The sequence below is a fragment of the Ananas comosus genome, linkage group 19, assembly GCF_001540865.1.
Source record: "Ananas comosus cultivar F153 linkage group 19, ASM154086v1, whole genome shotgun sequence".
NCBI classification, from domain to species: Eukaryota; Viridiplantae; Streptophyta; class Magnoliopsida; order Poales; family Bromeliaceae; genus Ananas; species Ananas comosus.
In genome coordinates this window covers 9,899,533-9,924,569 of record NC_033639.1, presented here as the reverse complement: position 1 = coordinate 9,924,569, position 25,037 = coordinate 9,899,533, and the positions used below count along the sequence as shown (strand labels likewise).

At 33.5% G+C, this 25,037-nt stretch overlaps 1 protein-coding gene across 1 annotated transcript; it reads left to right on the top strand.

The window, feature by feature from the left end:
* On the top strand, positions 2,621 to 9,577 carry LOC109724600 (probable potassium transporter 13). The gene is made up of 9 exons (XM_020253472.1): positions 2,621 to 2,987; positions 5,084 to 5,315; positions 5,515 to 5,763; positions 6,220 to 6,270; positions 6,386 to 6,646; positions 6,730 to 6,782; positions 7,176 to 7,290; positions 7,489 to 7,743; positions 8,039 to 9,577. Exons 1-9 carry the CDS (start codon positions 2,943 to 2,945, stop codon positions 9,007 to 9,009), a joined length of 2,232 nt encoding a protein of 743 aa, XP_020109061.1. The 5' UTR covers positions 2,621 to 2,942; the 3' UTR covers positions 9,010 to 9,577.

Here is a 25,037-nt window from a genome sequence, read left to right as displayed (position 1 = left end):
GTTTAGAGCTTCTATTGACCAAGTGTCTGGCACAGGTCCCCGATTGTTGAATAGAAAAGCTGTTTCAGAAGCTAAGTTAGATCTTAGACCGGCATGATGAGCATAGTACAACCATGCACACACCAAATAGGCAAACCTAAAGGCACAAACCAAGATCAACTCTGAGATGTAGACATGCCCCAAATTCTACAATCTCTCCTTAAATTTGTTGCAGTGCCAGCCTCTTGTAGCTGGGAGAGTGGCCACATCTTCCCATTTAGAAGCACCAAATCACAGTCTCACAATACTTCAATGATAGCTTTAATGAGGAAGGTATATATCTTATGCATGCCAAACCCTAGTGGCCTTGTTTTCCTATATATAATATCATCATAGCCTGGTAACCAATATTAAGTTGATTCATGCCAAGGTCATGATCAAGAGTGCCTTGTCACAAAACCAATTATGCAATAGAAAAAAAGGAGAAAAAGAAAAAGAAAAAGAAGCAATGAGTAATGCACCATTTCTCGAATAGTAATGTAGATATAATTTCCTTCTGCTACACATAGAAGTTTGATTCATGTCAATTTCTTCATACACCTTTACGGTCTAATGAGTTAGAATTCTTCGAATTGTCTCTACTCGAAAGAAATCCTCTTCATTGACACAAAGCAACCAAATTCGGCCCCCAAATTTAGAAGGGAATAGTGCATTAAAAGCGAGAACAGCGAAATACAAATAGGAGAAGAAAGAAAAGAATGAAAGCTTAAAGAGGAGAATTACCGAACATGTTCGATGTATCATCATTCGCGACCGCTAGCAGCGACTTTATTATTCCTAATATCTTCCCTGATATAAATGCACTAGGAAAATCTTCGTAACTATTAACTTTTTTCAGTTTAATTTCTAATAATTTTCCCTGTTTTTGCTGAATCTAGTTAAAATAATAGCCTCTTACAATAGAGCGAATTGCGCACACATTTGCATTAGTGTTTTTTTTTTTTTTTTTTTTTTTTTTTTTGAGAGAGAGAGAGAGAAAGGTAGCATGCTATCCACTTCGTTTATTTCATTTAGAAATAAACTTGGCTGGAAAAGTGAATTAACTAGGATTCGAACTTAGGTCTCTGGTATTATGAACAGAATTTGATAACTCTACCTTTTTCGTTACAAATATACTTGGGCCAACACCGACCATCCTTAGCGCGAGTAGCAAAGGACTTGGTGGTTGGTACTCGGGGTCTTAAGTTCGAATCCTAGTTGATTCATATTTCCAATTAAATTCATTTCTAAATGAAATAAACGAAACAGATAGCATGCTATCTATTTCTCAAAAAAAATATACTTGAGCCAACTTATAGAACAAAAGCGACTAATGCTTCGCAATAAATTTTGCAATCACAAGAGAAGGACAGTAAACACAACAGGATGATGTGAGATTAAGGCTCTCAACCTCTTCAAGATATATCGATAATGACATCAAATGGTTCTTATCATGGATAACCATCTTCTAATTTTCCATTCTATATGCGGTAAATGCCATGCACACAGCTCGCGGTTTCTCAAATGATGTCTTAGATTCCCACCATTTTTTGCATACTCTTCGACAAAGCTGCTTTTATCACTATGATTAAGATAGAAGAAGAGATAAGAACATAGGCATTAATTAAGCAATATAATTAACAACAAGAGCAAACTTTATGTGGTGGATTATTCAGCTAAAATAAGGTGTATATGTATGTCATTGTTATGATCTAGCTAAGATAAGATATGTATGTGGTGGGACTTGGGAGTGGACATGTATGGAACTGTGTTCTCAATTAAAGTGCATTGAAGTTGCCTTTAAATTTCTTGCCCTTGTACTACCAGAAGAGTACTGGCCATTAATAGGTATTTCCTTGGAATGGTGTCCTTTGTTAGTATCTTTTGGCCATTTGGAGCTTTTCTAAAAATGGTTTATGAGTTAAAATATTTTTAAAAAAGTACTAGTAGGTGTTACGAATGTGTTGGATTAATTTTATCATTACTCATTGGAGCTTTGTAATATCACTACTAACCCTTTCTAAACATCCTAATCTTAAGCCCCGTCGGAAAGATAATTAATGTTTCTATTTAGTGCCGCTTTAGCCTAACTTCTTGTTTTTTTGCTTTCAGTAACAATATATCATATTAAAAGTAAAAAATGTTATTCAGTGAGACACATAAACAGATATTGTAATTTGAATTTTTTTATTTTGCTATAAAAAGAAGCTACTCAAGATTTTGAATAAAGTGATTCTCCTAATAACATTATTGAAAACAGGATCAGCGAACAGCACTGCATGCTTCAGCAAGATTTAGACTTTTTTGAAAAATAAGCTATCAACCGCATTTAATTCGATGCTTTTCCGATCTCAAAAAGTTCACGAGTAATTAAGTTCTCACGATTTTCGTCATAATTTTCAAAATTTTGAAGTTTTAAAGAACAAATTCCCAAATTAGGCTGCAATGTTTTTGTACAAATAACAAATCTAATGGTGTGTGAATATCAAGCTAGAGGAATAAAACAACCCCTGATCCTTAAACAAAATCACAGGGATTATAAATAGAAGTAAATACAAAGTGAGAAAAAAAAAAAAAATCCCTTGTCCTTAACCACTAATCCTTTTGGCGCCCTCTCTCTCTCTCTCTCTCTCTCTCTCTCTCTCTCTCTCTCTAAACCCACGTTTTATCTCTCACTTAACTGCCACCTCTCTCTCTCTTCTCTACATTTGTGAAACTTCCCGAGAAGAAACGAGCCATTTTTTCCGATTTTTTTCCGTTTCGGGCAAAATTAATCAACCGAATTTTCCGATCGACAGCGAAAAATTTCTCAATTTGATCCCAAAGTTTCGATTTTTGATCCAATTTCATCGGCATTCCCGTAAAACGAAGGGGGGAGAGAGAGAGAGAGCGCACAAAATTTGGGTTTTTAGGGTTCCAAGCGAATGGATTTGGAGTCGGGGTCGCGGTCGACGGAGCGGCGTTCGTGGGTTAGTGTTTCTCTCCACTCCAATTTTCTCCCTTTTTTTAAAGTTTTAAAGTAGTAATTTTTGCTCTTTTTTTTTATTTGATGTTAAATTTGGGGATTAAATTGTGGTTATTTTGTCTTAGATTGAGCATTTCAACTAGGAGTTAACAAACTTTAGTGGTAAATTAGCGGCATTATACTGTTACATTTAGTGCTTTGTTACAATTTACTTGGTGCATTATTATTTTATCTGATGATTGGTTTAAGAGTTTGCTCTACGTAGTGATTTAGTGATTTTTTTTTTATAGCAGTATTTTTTACAGGAGTGTGTGAGATTTTTTTTTTTCCTTTTTTTAAGATTCTGCTGATGAGTAAAAGAGAAAGGAAAAGATGAATTGTTATTAGTTTAATGGTTTATCTTTTCCCCTTAAGACCTCATATGCAATGGTATAGTTTTATTTTTTAATCTATAATATGGTTTTGCTTTACTCCTCATTCATTTTGACTACAGTTAATGTCTTTTTAACTATTCTCCTTTCTTTTTCTTCTTCTTTTTTTTTTTTTTTGCCCCCTTCTAAAGATGGATGTAAATTTTGACCATGTTCTTTTACTCAATCTGTATATATTCACATGTAATTTTTGCTTATTCTTAGTTTCTTTCTCATAGAAAGCAATGAGTATGCTTAATTTTCGGTAATTCTCTGTATTATCTTTCAATCGAACATATGTTTCGCTTTTTGCTCAATTTTCATACTTTTTCTGTTTTGATAATACATACTAATATCTATGAACCTGGCACTCTTAACCAAAATGGTTAAGAGATGGGGGTCTTGGAATCTTAGACCTAAAATCTATGAACCTGGCACTCTTAACCAAATGGTGGTGGCGTTACTTTACCGTCCCAGATCTCACTTGGTGTAAACTGATTAGATGCCTCTACTACGTCAGACGTAAGCCACTGTTAGAGGGCAGGGCCTTCAGCCCGTATTCTCAGTGGTGGAAGAGCGTGCTCTCCTGCCGTGATGTGTTTTCCTGTGGTGTAGCCTACGAGCTCGGGGATGGAAGAAATATTAGGATGTGGTCCGATATCTGGATTGGAGAAACCCCTCTCCGTACTCTATTCCCGGACATCTTTTCAAACATCAGGAATAAGGAAGTCCGGATCTCCCAATGCTGGGATCAAGGTAGGTGGAGATGGCGGTTTATCTGTCGGGGATTCACGACTGCTTCGTCCGCTGATAGACGAAGACAGGTATCGTCGCTTAAGGACTTGCTCCAAGGCCTTTGCCCTCTTGACAGGCCGGACTCGATCAAATGGCGTTGGACCTCCAACCAACTATTCACAGTTAAATCCCTTTATCGTTTCATCACGGACGACGGACTTCGTGTCACGACATATCGACACATCTGGGAGCTGAAAATCCCCCTTAAAATTAAAGTTTTCATTTGGGTACTCCTTAGAAAAAGACTACCCACCGCCGACAGACTGCTCGCCCGAGGCATGCACGTAGATCAGAACTGTGCTTTCTGCGCAGTCCACGCAGAAAGTTGCGACCACCTTTTCTATGGCTGTATTTACGTCCGGTATCTTCTCCTCTGTATGGGAGGACTGGATGCAAATGCTGGCAACACTGGTGACGCTACAGGTCTCTGGACCGAATGTACTGAAATACCTGTCGCCACGTCCAGAAACCAACGCTTGATCCTTCTGGCCGCAACGTGGTGGGTAATCTGGACGGACAGAAACAACTCTATCTTCAATGGAATGCCGCCCACGATTTCTGGGTCCCTTGCACGCCTCAAACTACTAATCAACACTTGGACCACTATACTCTGACGCACTCTAAATGTGATATCTTCCTTTCAGTGCCAAGTGAATTGGAAACGGGAGTCCCCTGTTTTTTCCCGTGACAGGGTTTTAGTGTTTGTTTACTGCTTTTGTTTTCGTTCTATCTTCTTTCTGTTTTTTCTTCCGGTCCCTACAGGAGGCCTTAGCTGCCTCCATCATGTACGCCTAGTTCATTTTGCTTAATGAATGAAGCAGGTAGCTTCGCTACCTATTTCTCAAAAAAAAAAGATAATACATACTAATAGTAAATTTTCTTCATAACCCTTCAGAGCACATATAGGACCACTCTTCTATTGGCCTACCAGAGCTTTGGTGTTGTGTATGGTGACCTGAGCATTTCGCCGGTCTATGTATACAAGAGTACCTTCTCGGGAAAGCTGCGCCTCCATGAGGAGGACGCGGAGATTTTGGGAGTTCTCTCCCTCGTCTTCTGGACTCTTACTATGATTCCTCTCTGCAAGTACATCATTTTTGTATTGGGGGCAGATGATAATGGTGAAGGTAAGTAAATATTTTTTGGTTCGATTTAATTTGTTATATTATTATACTTCATTGTATTTGAGTTTGTCAAGTTTTTTCAGAAGTAAATGGCTTCTGTCAAAAGAGTTACAGAAATGTTCTATTATTACACATACCTTTAATACCAAAATTTTATTGATATGTAGTTGAGGATGCCTTTTATTTGGGACAACTTATGCAGGTGGAACTTTTGCTTTGTATTCTTTAATGTGTCGAAACGCAAAGATGGGCCTTCTAAATGCTTCCCGCAACACTCATGAGCATTTGTTGCCATCTCAGCCACAAGCAGCTTGTAAGGATACAAGGACAAGCTTGTTGATAAAGAGCTTTTTCGAGAAGCATCGCTCTTCTCGTGTTATATTGCTGCTCTTTGTGCTATTGGGTACTAGCATGGTTATCGGAGATGGTGTCTTGACCCCAACAATGTCAGGTACACTTAATTTGATCTCTGAAAAATTTGGTGTATAATAATTTATAAGGTTTCATATGCCACGGTGTCTTTCTTTCCCTTCTTATATTTCTTGACATGATGAGTGAATATATATTATTTCGTAGACTGATAAGGTATTATACACTGTTTTTAACAGTAAAATAGATTTGCAAAAAAATTTTCCTTTTTTCCTATGTTCACAAAATTTTGGGAGTGACTCAAGCTGAGTTTCATTTGTGGACTCTGGGTAATGTTTGGTAAAATCACTTATTAATATAGACTCGAATTCTTTCAGATCAAGGGGTTGTTAAGTAATGGAAGCCACTATTATATTATGAACTTCTACCTGCTGCTGGCACTCTTTTTTTTTAAAAAAAAACCTTCTTCTTCTTGTCAATAGGTTAGACACTTACGCAACCTATGACTAACTTGTGTCTCATATTCCCATTTATCCAGTTCTTGCTGCGGTCTCTGGCCTCAGAATCAAGTTTCCAGAACTGCATGAAAGTAAGCATTAAATCTACTATGAAGTGTAGTAGTGTCAAACTATAATTTTTTCTTACTCTCATTAAGTAGAATTTTAACAATATTGGCTCTCATTTTACTGGTGTTTTGCATGCAGATTGCACCGTGCTTATTGCTTGTATTGTATTAATGGGTCTGTTCGCACTACAACACTATGGAACACATAGGGTTGGCTTTCTTTTCGCCCCAATTCTGATTGCATGGCTCGGCTGCATTAGTGGAATTGGCATTTACAATATCACCAAGTGGAATCCCGGTGTTATACGCGCTCTATCTCCATACTACATTTATAATTTTTTCAGAAAGTCTGGAAAAGCCGGCTGGAGTTCTCTTGGAGGCGTAGTTCTCTGCGTTACAGGTTTGAAACTCTTTATTGTGTAACTGTATCTAAGTTGTGTATAATTCTCTTTTTGCATGGACTTACTGGTTGTAGCTTTTCAGGGGCCGAGGCAATGTTTGCTGACCTTGGACACTTCTCCAAGCTTTCGATAAGGGTGAGGTCTTTTTCCTTTCTCTGATAACTTGTTTACTTTAAATGCCAACACTTCGGCCTTTGAACTTTTCCATGAGAAATCATATCATATGAATAAAGGAGGATTATAAATAGAGCATTGGTTATTCGTAATAGAGTCTATTGGATTGTTCATCGAGGATAGTAACTCCTTGAATTGTTCTTTCCATGCTTATGGCTGAACCTTGTTCCCTTGATTTTGACTTCCATGTCTGGTGCATGCATTTCTTGTTTTAATCTACAAGTTCTTTTTACCAAATTTTGCATTGCCATTTTACTGTCATGTGAATTGTTTTCCATGAATGATCATATATATGAATAATACAGAGGTTAAAAATAATAATGTGTATTGATGTAAAGTATATTCTGATGACAGATAGGTTTTACAACAGTTGTTTATCCTTGCTTAGTACTAGCATACATGGGTGAAGCTGCCTATCTGTCTAAACACACGGAGGATCTTCAAAGTAGCTTTTATAAAGCTCTTCCAGGTACCTCCTCAATATTACTTCTAACAGTATAAAATTTCTGAAATTTGTCTTCTTCAGTTCTTTGCCCTATATGGAAAATATAAGTTGGCTGATACTGATATAATCATGTAATAATAAATTAGATTTAGTTTTGCCATTACGAAGTTTATTTAACACTATCTGATGCTTTCTTTGTACTCGTTTGTTCATTCAATCCAGAGAATGTCTTTTGGCCGATATTAATCATCGCAACATTAGCCACAGTGGTTGGGAGCCAAGCAATTATATCGGCTACCTTCTCCATAATCAGTCAGTGTAGGGCTTTGGGGTGCTTTCCCCGCATTAAGATCATACACACATCAAGTCTGGTCCATGGGCAGATATACATACCGGAGGTGAATTGGCTACTGATGCTCCTTTGTCTAGCAGTCACAATTGGATTCAGGGACACTCATATGATCGGAAACGCCTATGGTATATGCTTCATCACTCGGCTATTATCTTACCCATAAGTCCAACTTTTAAACTTAAGAGATACTTACATATATGCCCATGCTAAATTATCTATTTACTTATACGCCGTATTCTAAATTTCTTAAATATACGCATCTTTCAACTACAAGAATGTCCTTTCTTAAAGATCTTTCTTAGAACAAAACCAACTTCGCACTTCGGAGGGGCATATGTGTAGACACTAGACAGATGATTTTGCATGGATACATATGTAAAAGCCCTAAATGTAATGATCCATCCATATTTTCTTTTGCAGGGCTTGCTGTGATCATTGTAATGTTCGTGACTACATGTCTAATGTTCCTCATCATTACCACCGTTTGGAATCGGTCTATTGTATGGGCAATTCTCTTCATCACCACCTTTGGTTCTTTGGAGCTTCTTTATTTATCGGCGTGCATAGCCAAAGTCCACCATGGGGGTTGGCTCCCTCTGATATTATCTTTAATCACCTTGCTTACTATGTCAATATGGCACTATGGCACCACAAGAAAGCAGGCTTTCGAGATCGAGAACAAAGTCTGCCTTGAACGCTTCCTTAGCCTAACCCCTAATCTTGGTCTAGTTCGTGTCCCGGGAATTGGCCTTGTCTACACCAAGATCACAACCGGGGTCCCTCCCATGTTTGCACACTTTGTGACAAACTTCCCTGCTTTCCACCGAATTCTCATTTTCGTATGCTTGCAAACGCTAAATGTGCCAAAGATTCCAATAGATGAAAGGTTCCTAGTCGGAAGGATCGGCCCAAAAGAGTATCGTTTGTTCCGGTGTATAGTTCGGTATGGTTACAAAGATGGAGGGTGGGATAGTTACGATTTTGAAGACCAATTGTTTATGAAGATCGCAGAGTTCCTCGAACAAGAAGAAGATGAGTTATGGGTTAACAGGGAGATGGCGGTTATCGGTAAGCTATCCAACCAAGTAGTGAGTGCGGTCTCGCGGTCTAAAGAAGTTGAGGAGAGACAAAGGAAGGTAAAATTTGAAAAGGTTTTAGTCAGAGAAAAATCGAAGCCCGAGGTGAGGGAGCTGGTTGAAGAGAGGGAGGCCGGGGTGTCATATATGATGGGACACACTTGTGTGCTAGCTCATGAATCGTCATCGTTCATCAAGAAGTTTGCGATCGATGTTCTTTATGGGTTTTTAAGGCGAAACTCGCGAAGGCCAGCTGTCGCGCTAGGGATTCCGCACACCTCCCTGATCGAGGTTGGCATGGTTTATCGCGTATGATGTTCTTCAAAGTCAGGTTCTTTCCGTGTGTGGAGTTTGAAGTTAAAGCACACACAAGGAGTTGGAGAAATCAGTCACTACCTAACCTTTCTTCGCCTCTGAAAATTGTCTGATGCTGCCTATGAAGATCATAAGTGAATCTGTTCAGAGATTGATAGTATTTGCTGCAGACGATTTCACCTCTTGTTAGTATATAAGGGGGTTGAAGGGGAAGAGGAGCAAACGGAAAAAGAGGTGCCATGCTAATACGACCTGACAAATATAAGGAAGGTATGATGATTTGAAGAACATCTTGGTATTTTCTAACAGAGATCTGAATTTCCTAGCTAGTAACAACTATCTGAATTTACAGAGATTTGAATATCTCTCCAGATTAGTTTGGTAGTTTAAGAAGTTTATTTTCGTCTTCTATTATTAGTGTTTGAGTAGGAGATCTGTTGTTCAAACTTGTTCAGAGAATCTATATCTGTATCAGATATATAGGAATCACAGAAACAAAACTTTTACTGAACTTCATGCATGTATAGCTCATATCATTTTCATTAACTAAAATTTAATTGGGTAGCTACCTAGGGCTTAGTGAGAGACCAATTCTCTAGCTACATTTGATCTGCACTTTTGTTGCCATTCTATACATGAGAATATTTTCCTTTTAACCACCAAATTAGATGATTACAGTTAAGTAGAGTTCATTCGCCTTCGCATACAATCCAATTTCATCATGATTCATAAATAAAATTACATTTTAGCATGTAGCATCAAACCAAGTGCTTTATCTACCTATATTAAAGGCGCATTAGTACATGCAAGTACATCACCTTACTAGGTTGTGCTTGCTTTTATATCCTTGATTCCATTAATGAGCCTAAAATAATTGAGATTAAAAGCATTATTTCGGCCATTCACATCATGGAGATTCCATTTCCATTAATAATTAGAAGAAATATTTAAAGTTTACTTCACGACAGCTAATGATTAATATAACTATGTATATGCACGTTTAAAAGTAATCTACTCATGTATCAATTAATCACTTAGTCCTAAAGTTTACAGTTATAAGGAGTTGGCATTTGTACCAGGATGAAGCAGCTTGCACATGGAATTAAATTGGCTCCTCGTGGCTTTTTAGATCACCAACTACCTCACATTTTGTGAGACATAAAATAACTAATATTGGAGATTGAAATTTAGGTCATGAAGCACTTATTGCATTCACACACAACCAAGTACATACAAGGACATTCCACATGTTTTAGCGCTCTACATCCATTATGATCCAACTAAAATCACCCCCTTGGAAACAAAAAATTAATATATATATATATATATATATATATATATATATATATATTATATATATATATGCTCCTCATAACTNCCTTCATTGAAGGCAACAGGCCAATTCTACTTCAGGCGATATCTGAGATTTGCAATAAATGGTGCCGCTCTCATTGTGAGAACCAAAAAAGGAAAAAAGAAAAAAAAAAAAAAAAAAAAAAAAAAAAATTAATATATATATATATATATATATATATATATATATATATATTATATATATATATGCTCCTCATAACTCATAATTTGTTATGAAAATAAAAAAAAAAAATGAGAGAAAATTAGTAATACTAGAAGTTTTTTTCACTTTTAGAAACCAAAAAATAATTTAGAGCTAGGCCAGATGGTGGTGGAAAAAGTTGGAGAGAAAATTAGTAATACTAGAAGTCTTTTTTTTTTGGAAACCAAAAAAGAATTTAGAGCCAGCAGAGATGGTGGTGGAAAAAGTTGCAAAGATCCAAACTATAATCTGGGTTCTAATGCAAGTGGCAAATGGCTTATTGGTTGGTATCCAAAGTCCCAAGTTCGAATTCTAATTGATTCATATTTCCAGCTAAATTTATTTCTAAATAAAATAAATAAAGCGGGTAGCTTGCTATTTATCTCTCTCAAAAAAAAAAATTCTAATTCTAATGTCATAGTAAAAAATAATAAATAATCGTTAATTTTAAAAAGCTTAAATTATCACAGAGCAGTATTTTTCGGTCATTACTTGACCTGCCTAACTTTTTCTCATATAGATCTTAAAAATTGCATATATATACTTAATTATTAAATCTAAAATTGTAAATTTTATAATTTGAGAATCTATTGTTATCTAGAAAGAACCAAATATTTTTAACCACTTATTAAATCATTTTTTCCTTGATAAGTTTGAATATGTTAAAATATGTTTTGTGACTCGTGAGTTTGAATTTAATGTCAAATTATAATATAAAAAAAATATTTACAAATTGAACAATGCAAAGTAATTACAAAACAGAGCTAATCATAAAAATAAAATTAATCTTAATAAAACTCGACCATCGTATAATCATTTCCGACTTTGTCTCCATCAAAATATCAACAAATCTAACCTTTTCTTCAAACGATAACAAAATTTCAAAAAATGAAGAAAACTGAAAAAGCCCATTACCCTTCTTTAGTTCTATGATTTAGTGATATATATATATATATATATATAGAGTAGGGCTACTGTGCTATTAGGAGTACAGCAGCCCTTATGCTTCTAACTTTCTAACCACCTATCAAGTTTGATGGGTTGTTAAAATGAAAGAGGGAGGAAATATTAAAGAGAAATTGGGTGTTTCAATTTCTCATCGTCTTGAATTTCTCTTTAATATTTCCTCCCTCTCTCATTCTAGCCATCTATCAAATTTGATGAGTGGTTAGAATGTTAGGAGTACAAGAGCTGCCGTGCTCCTAATAGCACAGTAACCTTACTCATATATATATATATATATATATATATATATATAGAGAGAGAGAGAGAGAGTAAAATTACTGTACTATTTTTTTTACAGTAGTTCTTATGTTCCTAATTTTTTAATTATTTATTAATTTTAATAGATGGTTAGAATAAAAAAGAAAAATTAAGTGTGTACATAAGCATACGAAAAAAATCTGAAATCGTTCCAAATAGCAACAAAATCCTATCTAGAAGTAATGCCAAAACATTAGCTTTCATATTCTGATAGGCCGGAGATGTTCAAAAACGCACTCAATTACTTTTCTATGTTCAATGCTAGCTATATAATACCGATCGCACAAGTGACAAAAAATTTAGTAATTAATAATCAAGATTTTAAGTTTGAAATTTAATTGCTTCGTATTTTCAGCTTAATTTATTTCAAAATAAAAAATAAACGACATGCTATCTTACTCTTAATAAAAAATCGCTATCGAACAAGTGAGTAATAATATGTTAAGATAATAATTTTATAGCACGAGAGAAAATTAAAAACACTTTTGAATTCGAGTATTAATGTTATCTATACATCTACAAAAACTGGGTCTAAATCTTACACTATAGCTATTCTTTCAAAAATTCAGATTTACACACTTATTTTATCAACCTTTCTCTCTCTCTCTCTGAATACTAAAAATTTAAAAAACGTGTAAAGATGCACCACGCTCTACAGCAGAAGCGTATATTCCTGACCTTGTGTAAAAGCGGGCGATTTTGACAACAAAAAAAAAAAGAAGAAAGAAAACAAGAAGCAATTCCAAACTAGGCCTCTCAGCGCGAGGGGGGGGACGGGGAGGGGGAGCGGAGACACCAGAAGAGCTCGGGAGGAGGAGGAGGAGGAGGACGATGATCCTCCTCCTTCTCCGGCCGCAGCGCCCGGTACTCCGACGCGTCCCCCACCCTCGACAGTCGCCGCAGTAGCCCCTTCATCCCCCCTAAATTTATTAAGGAGAGAGAGAGAGAGAGAGAGAATGCGTGTGTATGTGTGTGTGTGTGGGGAGATTGGGGCTTGGGTGTGTCTCTGTATATATATATATATAGAATAGAACAAGGTTAAGAGTGATATACCCTATAATTTAATCGTTTTTTTATCAAAGTACGGAGGAGGACTAGGCGAGGAGTACTCGCTTTAGGTATACTTGTAAAACTGAGGCGGAAATTTATGAGGGTTGGATGGTGTTAATTAAATTTAGGGATAATTACTTATATACCCCCCAAAATTTTGAAAATATCTTATTTATTTATATATATATTTTTCAATATACTCCTCATATATTTCTGCATTATTCCAAAATACCTCTACAGTTATCACCCGTTAAGTTAACTTGGGTTAAACGTGAGTTAAATATCTACCACAGTTAAAAAAAAATTAAAATGATAGTTTTGCCCTTAACTTAAGGAAAAATAAAAAATATTGGTGATAGTAGAATGGTATATTTGAAAAGACCAAAAAGCAAAATACTTTTTATTTCCCTAACTTAAGGACAAATAAGAAAAATCGGTGCCGGTAGAAAGTTATATTTGAAAGGGCAAAATAGTAATTTCATAAAGATAACGGAGTTTATTAACAGACTTTAACTCTAATAGGGGTATATTTGAAATAGGTTGAAACGTAAAAAGGGTATTTTTAATATTAGCCTTCTAAGAAGGGTAATTATAAAATCGGAAACTTTTCAGAGGTATATAAACAAGGGCCAATTGCTTATATACCCTTGAAAAGTTTTCGACTTTTCGATTTACTCCTCTTAAAAGGGTAATATTGAAAATACCCTCTTTACATTCCAACATATTTTCAATATACCTCTAGAGTTAAAATCGGTTAATTAACTCTATTAACTCTGTAAAATTACTATTTTGTCCTTTCAAATATACCCTTCCATCATCACTGACTTTCTTATTTGCCCTTAAAGTCAGGGGCACAAAAAGCATTTTGACTTTTGATCTTTTCCAATATACCCCTCTAACGTCACCAATATTTCTTATTTGCCCTTAAGTTAAGGGCGAAATTGGTATTTTAATTTTTTTTTAACTGTGATAGATGTTTAACTCATGTTTAACCCAAGTTAACTTAACAGGAGATAACTGCGGGAGTATTTTGTAATAACGGTGAAACATATGAAGGGTATTTTAGAAAGAAAAAAAAAATATGGGTAAATTGGATATTTTCAAACGTATGAGGGGTATATAGGCAATTATCCCTATAAACAATTGCCCCTTAAATTTAGATGGAAATATGCTATAAGGTACTTGCCTTTTGGTTCGAAAATAAGCTATTTTAGATTAATTTTGAGATAGATATAATTTTTAGAATAAGTAGGGATAAAATTAATTTTGGGTTAAGATGAAAATTGTGTTTTTTTGGGGAGTAAATAAAATAATGTTTGGATTGGTAGATTGGAATAGTAAAGATAAGAATAACTATATTTTTAATATAATAATAATAATATTTTATCTAATTAATTAATAGAAAAATATTGATTAAATAATAATTCAACTTACTTAATTCACTAATTAATCATTAATGAATATTGCTAAATAATCCCTAAATGTTAATTAATAAATTAATTAGTAATTAATAATTTAAATAATTGCAAGTAATTTAATAAATTAATTAGTTAATAATAATCAGATAATTAAATTAGTCAAAATATCAATTAATTAATCAATATAAATATTGGTTATTAGATACGTGCGCTAATAAGTATTACTTTTTATCTGAAATTTGAATAAATAGTTACTATTACTATTTATCCAAAAAAAAAAAAAATTTACAACTCTTGGTCCAAAAAATATCTGAAATTTGAACTAATTTTTGAAATGAGAGTATTGTGGAATTACTATTGCTTGTTTGGTTCGAGGGTGGAATTGGAATGGATAATGAAATGTGAATGAATTGGAATGGTAATTGGAATGACCCACTCCCCCAAAACGTTTGGTTTATTTGTGGATTGGGAATTGGAATGAGTTATTCACATTTTATTGTTTGATTCGTATAAACTAAAAAATTTATAGGATACTATAATATTAATTTTAGTCTCAAATATAAATTTATATTATTTAAAATTTATGAAAAATATAATACTATTCTCTAATAAGTTTTTCAAAAAAAATATCAAATTTATTTTTAAAAACTTTTATTGATGTGGGTTAGGGATAAGACTTTGAGAGAGGATAGATTTTTTTTTTTTTTTTTGATGAGAAAGGAGTGAAGAGAAGGAGGGTGAAATGGTCACATGGGCTTCGAGAACTTAGTGGACTTCTGGACTGAAATCTCAATCAGGGCTAGAAGACCGGAATCAAGTTGAAGGCTAATGGGCCATTTCCATTCCAGTCCGAAATAGGAATCCCAAACCGATTCATGCGAACCAAACAAAATTACCCGGATTTGATCAAACCGATTCTCATTCTATATCCAAAATGGATGAACCAAACAAGCCCTTATTGTAGATTGTAATTAATCTAACATGTAGTCCTGGATTGAGCCTAATTAAGTTCTGACATTTTAAATGCGGGACACCGACCGTTTCTAGAACAAGTAGTAAAGGGCTTTGTGGTCGGTACTGGAGGTCCCAAATTCGAATTCTAATTGATTCACATTTCCAGCTAAATTTATTTCTAAATGAAATAAACGAAACGGATAGTCTCAATCTCATCATATTGTAGTCTATCTCTCAAAAAAAAAAAAAAAAAATTTTAAATGCGGGATTATAAATTGTCTCAATCTCATCAGATTGTAGTCGCTGCTCAGTATCGATTATCAATGTTAAGATAGGGCACGCGTGTGAATCAATTGAAAAAAAAAAAAGAAAAAAAAAAGAAGACTAAGTCAATTTCTCTGAACCATCCATTAATCGGATTTGTACCCAAAAAAAAAAAAAAAAATCTCACTTTTGTAGTAATACTATATCCACTTATATTAATTTTATACACTTATCTGAAATGATATAAAGTAATTTAATTGGATAGTTGAATAATCTATAAAAATAGTAACATATATTTTATAGACAGAGTGGTAAATACAATAGCTAGAATAAACTACTTGAGCATATATATATAGTAATTGTGTAAATCTACTATATTATGACTCTTCGATCAAGAATTATATTGTAGAGATGATTATAATCCCTCTAGAGTTGAGTGATCCCCATAAAATAATAATATTAATCCAAACATTAAAAATAATTAAAGCAATTAATATAAGGACTGAAAAGTCAGAAGTATCAGATGCTCTATACTTTCAATAATATAGCACCTCTACACAATTATTATATATGCTCTATACTTTCAATAATATAGTACCTCTACACAATTATTATATATGCTCACGTAGTATTAGATATAGGAAAAACTTCAAATACCACCTATGTGGTTTCACACTTTCTCATTATAGCACCCTATGATTTAGAGTGTATCAATTTAATGTCCCGTGATTTTATTTATATTTTTTTATTATCGATTTTACTAATTTTTTTTATTAAATCAGTTATAAAGTTAAAACTAAAAGGTACTAAAGTCAATATTCGATAAACCTAGGTAGAATATCTGAAGTTTTTTATATATAATTTAACAAAATATTAACAAAAAAACTGACGAAGAGATAAAAATAAAACCACAAGACACTAACTTGATACACTTTAAATCATAGGGCACTAAAGTGAGAAAGTGCAAAATCACAGCGGTAGTATTTGAAGTTTACCCGTAGATATATTATGTTGAGGTTTTTTGGGAGCCTAGTCATAAAAATGCATTCAGTTTTTTCGCACAATTTAAGGACAAAATATATGATAATAATATCTAGTTTGTTGACGCAATAAAGGACTAATAGTTCTATTTTAAAGCGAATTAATTAATTAATTAATTTGGTGAAGAGAAATTAGGAATAAATAGGGAATATCCAAGATCGCGAGTGAAAGAGAATCCATCTCCTCCGTAATCCGGCCTTGTACGGTACCATGAAGCTCAAAAATTAAATATTTAATAGAAGAGTAGGTAACAACTCCGTTTAGGGACTGTTTGGTTGGATGTAGTTGCAGAAATAGTGTAGTTGAAAATACATGCAGTTGCAAATGCTATAGTTGTAACTACACCTAGTCTGTTTGGTTTTATACAGTATTTGATTTTATGCAGTTGCAACTGCTGCAGTTACATTTTTTTCGCTTGGTAACATGAAGCTGATAATTGTATTTGTGAATTTTGTCTCCTCTTCAGATAGAGTGATGAGATTACTTTCACTATGCATAAAATAATTGTATAATTTTATTAATCATTTAAATTTACTATTTATAAATAAACAAATAGATATATATAATATTTTTATATTTTTCAATAATTCTTCAATTTATTAATGGACACATTTAAAATTTTCAACTTATTTAATTTTAATATGTAAATCAAACTTTAAAAATATGAACGATTCTCTCAATTTTTTTTTATTAAATTTAATAATTATAATTGATTAAAACTTATTAAGTTAACACACACAATCACATTCTACAAAAATTTAGAAAAAAATTTTATTTTTATATTTTAAATAAAATAAAATTAAAAATTTTAATTTTTTGCACAAAGCTTGTATTGCCTAAAAAATTTTATTAGTATGAGTTTATNCGGGTATGTTATAAACACCGTTATTCCCCGACAAACCAACGTGTGTAAACGTTGACGTGGCGTCAACGTTTATGTACATTAAAGTTAAGGATACAAACCAAATCACGTCAACTCGGGTTGACGACGACGTCAAGGTTGACGTGTTTTTCCAGGTTTACGATGTTAATCTTGATGTAGGTTTAAACAACGTCAAGGTTGACGTCGTCAACCACTCCTTATCCTATGGGTGTTTAATTGTTTTTATTTATTTATTTATTTATTTATATATATATAGGTGAGACGAAAATGCGCATGCATAAATAGAATAGATATTATATATATTTGGCCTTCAAGTGATTTGTTCCGGATAAACTAAATTAATTATCTTGTAGGTAAAAAATATTATCTTATCAAATTATTGATGTCAAAATCTTTTAAGAAGCAAAGAAATCGAGCTCGTAGTTTTTGATAGCAAAAAGAAATGTTATATAAATAAGTTATTTTTAAATGTCGTATTTTGACATCCAAAGAGGCGTAAAGCAACAAATTTAATGGCTTATAAACCATTAATGAGGGTCGATTGTGATGTTGTTGTTCTGGGTAGACGAAAATATATAGTATGATCGCATCTCACGATAGTGTCATCATCTGATCCACGTGAAACATTCTATTAGGGTTGGCTCTGGGTCACAAGCTTGATGCAATTAATGAATATCATCATGCCTACACAAGATATGCGCTAAGAACATGATTTAAACATGTCTATGAATCCCCTGGGGCTTCTAATATCATCTGTTCCCCATGATGTTTTGTCTCAGTTCACATTTCTATTTGTAGCACCCCACAAGCTTTGGTTGCTCCATTTGTAGAGTTATTAATTAATTGTCATGTTAAGATGTTATTCTTAGTTAATTAACTTGCATATTTTTGTCACTCATAGCTAGCCTTTTAGCATAATTTACATCAAATTAAAATCACATATATAGGAGATGGAAATGCCTATTAATTAGTGTGTGTATATATATATATATATATACATGACATAATAGATAAAGCTAATTACTTTTTTTATATATGTACAAACAGAGAGAATTTGATTTACGCTATGTTCTTTGTAGAATCCTTACAACTCGACTCGTAAAACACATATAGTATAAAAAAATCTAAGAAATTCCAGGGGATCACCTTTGTTTGACTAGTTCTTTGGCGATTTGTTGTTGTGCACATGCATTACCATACTAAGCATTTTTTTTTCCTTTCTTAATTTTGACCAACCCTAGCTATCACACCATTTGGGAGCTTAATTAATTGATTAATTTGGATAATTGACCTAGCTAGTTAGCTGGTCAAAGATAGGTTGAAAATTGTTTCTCCACAAATAGTAAGTAAGTAGCTTTTATTTTTCTTTTCTTTAACCTTTAATCCTATCTATAGAGAAAATTTGTCCACTTTGTTAGGTTTATCTATGTATCTAATCTTCCTTGCATTTGCCATTGTAAGATATGCAAGAACATGCATACTAGCCTAAGTGTACACTCCTCATTAATTAACTTCTTTTATTAGATGTTGTTGCAAGGAAATTAATTGAGTTTTCTCACTTTTTCTTTATATGGTTTCACATGTCACAATACTAGCAGGTGGACTTTCACATTGTTTTACACTTTTTTTTTTTTAAATGAAGAAACTACCATTATAGGCAATTATGTCGCTTCAATACAACATCAAATGTCTTGCATGTAAACATGCATCACATGTAATGTTCAATAAAAGAGATATATTTGGTCTAAGAAACTAATAATTCGTCGGGGACAAACGATATAGTATAACTACAACTGAAAAGTTGTAACTCTTATGTCTTTTTCATGCTACTAGCTCCAAATAGATGCATGGGGGTTTAAGCTTGTTGACTACTTGATAATTAAGCTTTATCAAGATCGATCGCATGCATTACCAGCAATAATCATTGACGTACAAATAAAAGACACTACAATTCAAAATACAGTTGATGAATCAAATCTCAATTTCATATTTATTAGATCTCTAATGAACTATCATAGATGTAAATTACTCTTTTAAGTGATCAACTACATTTTCTGATGCATTTTTGAGGCATCTATTTCCGTTATTTTCACTAAAGTATCAACACCATATATTATCGTAATTTCGGTGACAAAATAATCTCGAGGGCACCGTTGTAATTTCAATAAAGTACGAGGACATTTTCGGGAAACGATCAGACACGTGTCTTACGTTTTTGATCGAACGGACTCGCCCGTGCGGAGACGCGCTGACGTGGAATTCCACCGCTACGTCCCATTTGCGGGCGGGCCCCACATCCAACCCCTGCTCATTGGTCGGTTCCTGTGGGGTCCATCCTTGTAGTTTTGTTGCTCCGTAGGCTCGGTCCACAATCACCACCTACACCGTAAAAAGGTTCCGTTAACTAATCCTCCATCACGAGAAAATAGACGGTTCCGATTCACTCGGAGCTGCATTGACGAGCCCACAGCGAACGGCCTAGGATCTGATGTTCTGCAGGAGCAATTTAATAATCACCTTGATTGGATTACGTAGTTCCACGTGTACTTTAAAATCGTGCGAGTTTTCCTCAACACACCTCTCGTGCTCTTATGTTATCCCCTCGCCACCCATTTAATCAAATCACATCCCTCCACGTGTCGTGACGGTATAGCCTAAGAAGGGGATGGGGATCATTATACCGCTACAAAGCGGTCAAAGGGAAGCTGATTCAAACTCGTAGATTCCATCACCGCCGCTACGATCGATGCAACCACACCGAGCATTAATTGGGCTAAAATGCAAAAGTACCACTCAACTATAGATTATTTGCAATTGGGTTCCTAAATTTAATTTGTTGACCTAATTACTACTCAATGTTAATAGCGTTCAAGTAACATTTAACAAGTTGTACCGACTGTCCCCAGAGCAAGTGGTAAAGGGTTTGGTAGTTGATACCCGAGATGTAAGTTTGAATCCTAGTTGATTCACATTTTCAGCTAAATTTATTTCTAAATAAAACAAATGAAGCGGGTCGCATGCTACCTTTCTCTAAAAAAAAAACATTTAACAAGTTGTAATTTAAAAAAAAAATCTTTTACTATCTCTTAAGATATTTGGTAATTTTGTTTAAATCAAACTTAACCTCTCTAAACAATCAAAAAATTAGGACAATAACACATATATTCTGAGAATTAAGATATTTTAAAAAATTACAAATTCTGAAACTCTTACAGAAAATCAGTTTGGCCTTGCGAAAGGATAATTATTATTCAACTAGTATTATTAGTAAAAAAAATTAAATAACAGTAATGAAAGCATCAAATTAGAGTACGTACTATTTACTTTTTAGGCTCAAAATCTAAGTTTCCTACGTTTCATAAAAAAAAAAAAAATAAATTTTTATTTATCTAATACTTGATAAAAACTGTTACTATCAAAAACACGATGAAAACTAAGCCAAACAGATTCCAAATCATATAACAGTTAGTAGGTCATATACAGAATCGATGCTTGCATAGTTTAGGATTCGTTTAGGATTATTGGAAGATTTAAATAGAAGTTTTATTAAAATAAATATGCTTTTGCTCCAAATCATTTTATACACTCTGAAGCCCGTATAAATCTTCTCATCTCGACCGTCCATCGAATGATAATTAAATATATATATGAACATTCATATATCAACATTCACAGCATGCTACCTTTTTCTCAAAAAAAAAAAAACAAAAAAAAAACAAACATTCACAGCAACAACACACGAAGATTCTGTATATAAGACTAACGTAAAACAAATCATGTTCCTACCACTAGGGATGTCAATCGATACGGATACCCAAAATTTTATTCAAATCCGATTCTAAATATAGTGAATTTATCAAATGCTAAATAAATATAGTTTCAGATATGGATATCAAAAATTTGATGGATTTGGATTCAGGATTTTGATTATACCCGACCCGAACTCAAACCGGACCCGAGCCTGAATTTATTTTACATAATATATATATATATATATATATATATATATATATATAGTATATATATATATATCGCAGCTATGGTGCTTGTAAAAGCACCAAGCACTGTGCTTGTAGTTTTTTACTGTTAGATTTACTTCTCGGATTATTTTCAACCATTAGATTAATACTATTCAACCAACCATCCACTCAACCCTAGGGGGCCACATCATCCTACACCGCACATCTCTTAATTCAATGGTTAAAAATCTACAAGCACCATGACTTGATACTTTTAAAAGTATAAGGAGCTCAAATTTTAATATATATATATAGAGAGAGAGAGAGAGAGAGAGATATATATATATGCTAGAATACTATCAATAGCACCAACCTATTGGTGTTATTGATTTTTTAGCCCTTGGATTGAGAAATAGGTGGATAGGACGATGTGGGCCTCCAAGGGTTGAGTGAGTGGCTGATTGAATAGTATAATCTAACGGGTAAAAATAATCATAGGGTTAAATCTAACGGTGGAAAACTCGATAGCACCAAATCCTTGGTGCTATCGATAGTACCCCAGCCAGACTATATATATATATATATATATATATATATATATATATATATATATATATATATATAAAACTAGGCTGGAATACTATTAATAGCACCAATGATTTGGTGCTATTAAGTTTTCTACCCTTTTGTAACTGCGTCTTCTTCAGATTCCTACTACTCTGTATCGATGAACTGGAGACACCTGAGCACACCACGAGTCTTCATTTGGTTGTTACTCCGGAAAAGACTACCTACCGCTGACAGACTGCTCAACCGAGGCATGTCTGTAGACCCACAATGTGTCTTCTGCGCGGTTCAAACGGAAAACTGCGACCATCTCTGTTGTAACTGCGTCTTCTTCAGATTCCTACTACTCTACATCGATGAACTGGAGACACCTGAGCACACCACGAGTAATGTCCGAAATCTCTGGATCAGAGCTTCAGCCAACCCTGTCAAGTCGAGGAGGTCAGTTTGCTTGACCTTTCTGGCAGCGATCTGGTGGGTGGTCTGGAGGGATAGAAATCACTCTATCTTTCGTGGATCGGTACCCAACGCTTCTCGTTCGCTAGAGTGTGTCAAACTACTCATGAGTAGCTGGTCAGCTGTGCTGTAAAGTGCTCCTTACTTTCTCTTCTTCTTTTTTTTATTTCTTTTCTTCCCCTGCCTCCGCCCTCATCTTTTGCTTGTCACCCCCCCCTTTTGCCTGTATCTCGGAAGCCATAGCTTCTTCCAACATGTACGCTCAGTTTATTTAACTTAATGAATGAAGCAGGTAGCTTGCTACCTATTTCTCAAAAAAAAAAAAAAAAGTTTTCTACCCTTGGGTTAAAAAATGTGCAGTTAGGATGATATGGGATCCCTAGGGTTGAATGGGTGATTAGTTGAATAATATAATCGAATGGATGAAATGATAAAAGAGGTAAATCTAACGGCAAAAAACTTGATAGCACAAATGATTCGTGCTATCGATAGCATCCCAGCCAGACTTTTTATATATATATTTGATGTTATATTTCAATTTGTATTTAAAAGTTTAGATTTAATATAATACATTTTGAAATATTAAAAATAAAAATAATTGTTTCATGTTCGGATTTTTAGATTCAGCCTCTGGTTCCAGTTTCGAATTTCTGATCCGGTTCGGATTTGGATATGAATTTTTAAAATTTTTTTGAATTCGAATTCTAATTCAAATTTTAAATTTTGAGTAGGATTCAGGCTTGAATTTTTAAAAATTCACTCCGAATCCGACCTCAACCCTAAACCCGTTAACATCCCTACCGGCCACAACCCACACGACACGGCCTATCAAACTTAAGCATATTCGATCTGTACAACTCATATCAGGAGCACGTCGTTTTCAAATATATTTTAAGTTTTTTTAAAAAAATTCTTTTGGATTTTTTATTTGTTTTACATGTCCTTATTATTTGATAAAGTTGACCACTTATAAGAATAACAATGTGACCTTTTGAATATATATATATATATATATATAGAGAGAGAGAGAGAGAGAGAGAGAGGGAGAGAATTAAGCTACTATATTATCTATAGTACCGGAGCTCCATTGCTATAGTCTTGTTTTCGATTTTAGGATATTCAAATTAACGATCCACACCATTAAATATGATCTAAGATATATGAAGTTCTTAGAAATAAAATTTTAATTTTTTTCGATATCATTTACTTAGTAAATAAATTATGTTAAAATTGACAGTAAAAGTTTATTAATTTTTAAAATTTGAGTATAGGACTTTTAAATTTAAGATCAAGAATGTTAACCTTAATCTAGATAGTTTAAAATATTTTCTATCAAAATTTGAAGAATTTAGATTCTTCTACACCGTTAAACTCTAAACTCGCCATAGTAGCCATTGAAAATTGACAATTTTGAAATGGTTTGATCATAAAGTAAACTATGTTGAAAAAATATAAAATTTTATTTCTCTAAAAACTTTAAATACCTTAGATCAGTTTTAACGGTGTGGATCGTTGATTTGAACACCCTAAGATCGAAAACGAGACTATAGTACGGAGCTCTAGTACCATAGATATATAGTATAGGAGACTAGCTCTCTCTCTCTCTCTCTCTATATATATATATATATATAAAATGAAACTGTGGCCTAGTTATCAGGTTCTAGAAATTTAAGTCTTTTTTTTTAATAAAAAAAAGGCACAATTTTTGATAAATTTCTAGTTATCAGGTTCTAGAAATTTAAGTCTTGTTGCTTAAATTTTCAAGTCTAAATAAAGGCACAACTTTTGACTATGCATAGTTAATTGGTAGGCCTAATTGTATGTATATGGTTCTTATCCGAAAGATTATTTGTACTACTAAAACTTTTTCCATCGCACATGTAGCAGTGTTGTTTGGAAAATTTTGATTAGAAATAATTAAAAAAGTTTTATTGGTGTGTCCTCAATAAATTTTTTTTTATATAATAAAAAATCAAATGTTTCAAATTAGATTTTCTTCTTTTTATATATTGAAATTTCATATTGTCACGAAATAATAGGTTTTTATTTGTCAAATAAAACTCACTTAATTGTAATTGAAAAAAAGGAGAAATTATTTCAAACTATTCAATACCAAATCACTATCGACCTATAATATTTACGTTATCAAGCATTTAACTTGATCTGTTGAGCATTACTGACAAAAATACGACTTTGTAGCCGCGACAATTTTTAGAGACAAACAATTATTTTACACCACCAAAATTTTCTCCTTTCGTCGTGAAAGATCCTAGAAATTACAAATTCGAAAAGCGACTTATGAGTCCGATCCACATAAGTACAATTTAATTTGTTGAATAGCCTGTATGTGGAAGAGTTTGTAGACTAACAATTTCATGCCGCACAGTTTGAGCGTATAATAATTAGCCACCTTTTATGTTATTTAATTAAAGGATAAACTTCAAATACCATCCTTGTGGTTTCGCACTTTCTCACTTTAGTACTGTATGGTTTAAAGTGTATCAAGGTAATGTCTTGAAGTTTTATTTTTATCTTTTCGTTAGTTTTTTCGTTAATATTTTGTTAAATTATATACAAAAAAACTTCAGATACTCTATCTAAATTTATCAAATATTCAT

Coding starts and splice junctions, on each gene's coding strand:
- LOC109724600 (XM_020253472.1), top strand. CDS start 2,943: ATGGATTTGGAGTCGGGGTCGCGGTCGACGGAGCGGCGTTCGTGG. Junction 6,647..6,729: donor CGTAGTTCTCTGCGTTACAG/GTTTGAAACTCT, acceptor GTAGCTTTTCAG/GGGCCGAGGCAATGTTTGCT. Junction 7,291..7,488: donor CTTTTATAAAGCTCTTCCAG/GTACCTCCTCAA, acceptor CATTCAATCCAG/AGAATGTCTTTTGGCCGATA.